The sequence below is a fragment of the Crocuta crocuta genome, unplaced genomic scaffold, assembly GCF_008692635.1.
Source record: "Crocuta crocuta isolate KB4526 unplaced genomic scaffold, BGI_CrCroc_1.0 scaffold94, whole genome shotgun sequence".
Classification (NCBI taxonomy): Eukaryota; Metazoa; Chordata; class Mammalia; order Carnivora; family Hyaenidae; genus Crocuta; species Crocuta crocuta.
In genome coordinates this window covers 1,284,048-1,284,768 of record NW_027530180.1, presented here as the reverse complement: position 1 = coordinate 1,284,768, position 721 = coordinate 1,284,048, and the positions used below count along the sequence as shown (strand labels likewise).

The window sequence follows — 721 nt, the reverse complement described above, 5'->3', positions numbered from 1 at the left end:
GAGTTCTCCTCTCCGCGGAGGAAGAACTCGCGGCTCCGACACTGAGGCACCGAGTCCGATCTGCCCTTACTCTGCCTCTCTCGGCCACAGCCCTGCGAAGGCGGGGTGAGGTCCCTTCCCGGAGAATCGGGAACGTGTGTGTCAGAATCAGGACAGTGTGTTGAACAACCGAAAACATTTTAGGAGGCGGGCATGAAGTCGTGGTGCCCTAATACATGTAGCCACTATATACATATACACATAACAGAGAGACTAAAGTACCTCAAACCGTGGGCCGTTGTTACTAACGGTCTTGTACCTGTGTTAGAGTATTAAGGTGTTAGGGGTTGATTTGCACTTTAAAACTGCATTCGCTTCTCGCTCCTTTGTGCAGCGATGCAGTATAAATGTAACTTAAAATTTGAAATTACTTTAGCTCATTTGGAGTAGGTTTTTTTTTTNGTGATTCCTCTGCGGGGCCAGGGGCGCCTTAAAGCGGAAGCGACGGGTTTGTATTTTTCCTCGGAAGGGTAAGGACTGCTTCCTCCGTCGCACTTTGTTCGATGTACCCCGCTGGCTGCGGGAAGGTTTCAACACGTGGCAGGGAGCGATCACGTGGGGCCCGTCCGGGTCGTCGCGCCACCTCTCCCCGCCCCCTCGGAACCGCACGTCTCCCTGTCGTTGCCCGTCGGTCGTCCCAACCCGACCTCCCAGTTCGGTGTTGCCGGCGACCGCGGGCGAG

The 721-nt window shown here is 54.7% G+C and overlaps 1 protein-coding gene across 1 annotated transcript in view; it reads left to right on the top strand.

The window, feature by feature from the left end:
• NPBWR1 (neuropeptides B and W receptor 1) overlaps nucleotides 1-721 on the top strand; it is a 23,507-nt gene that overhangs the window by 21,831 nt on the left and 955 nt on the right. The window contains exon 2 of the mRNA XM_077765014.1: nucleotides 509-666. Within this exon, the coding sequence (XP_077621140.1) occupies nucleotides 509-666 (158 nt within the window). The remainder of the gene's footprint in view (nucleotides 1-508; nucleotides 667-721) is intronic.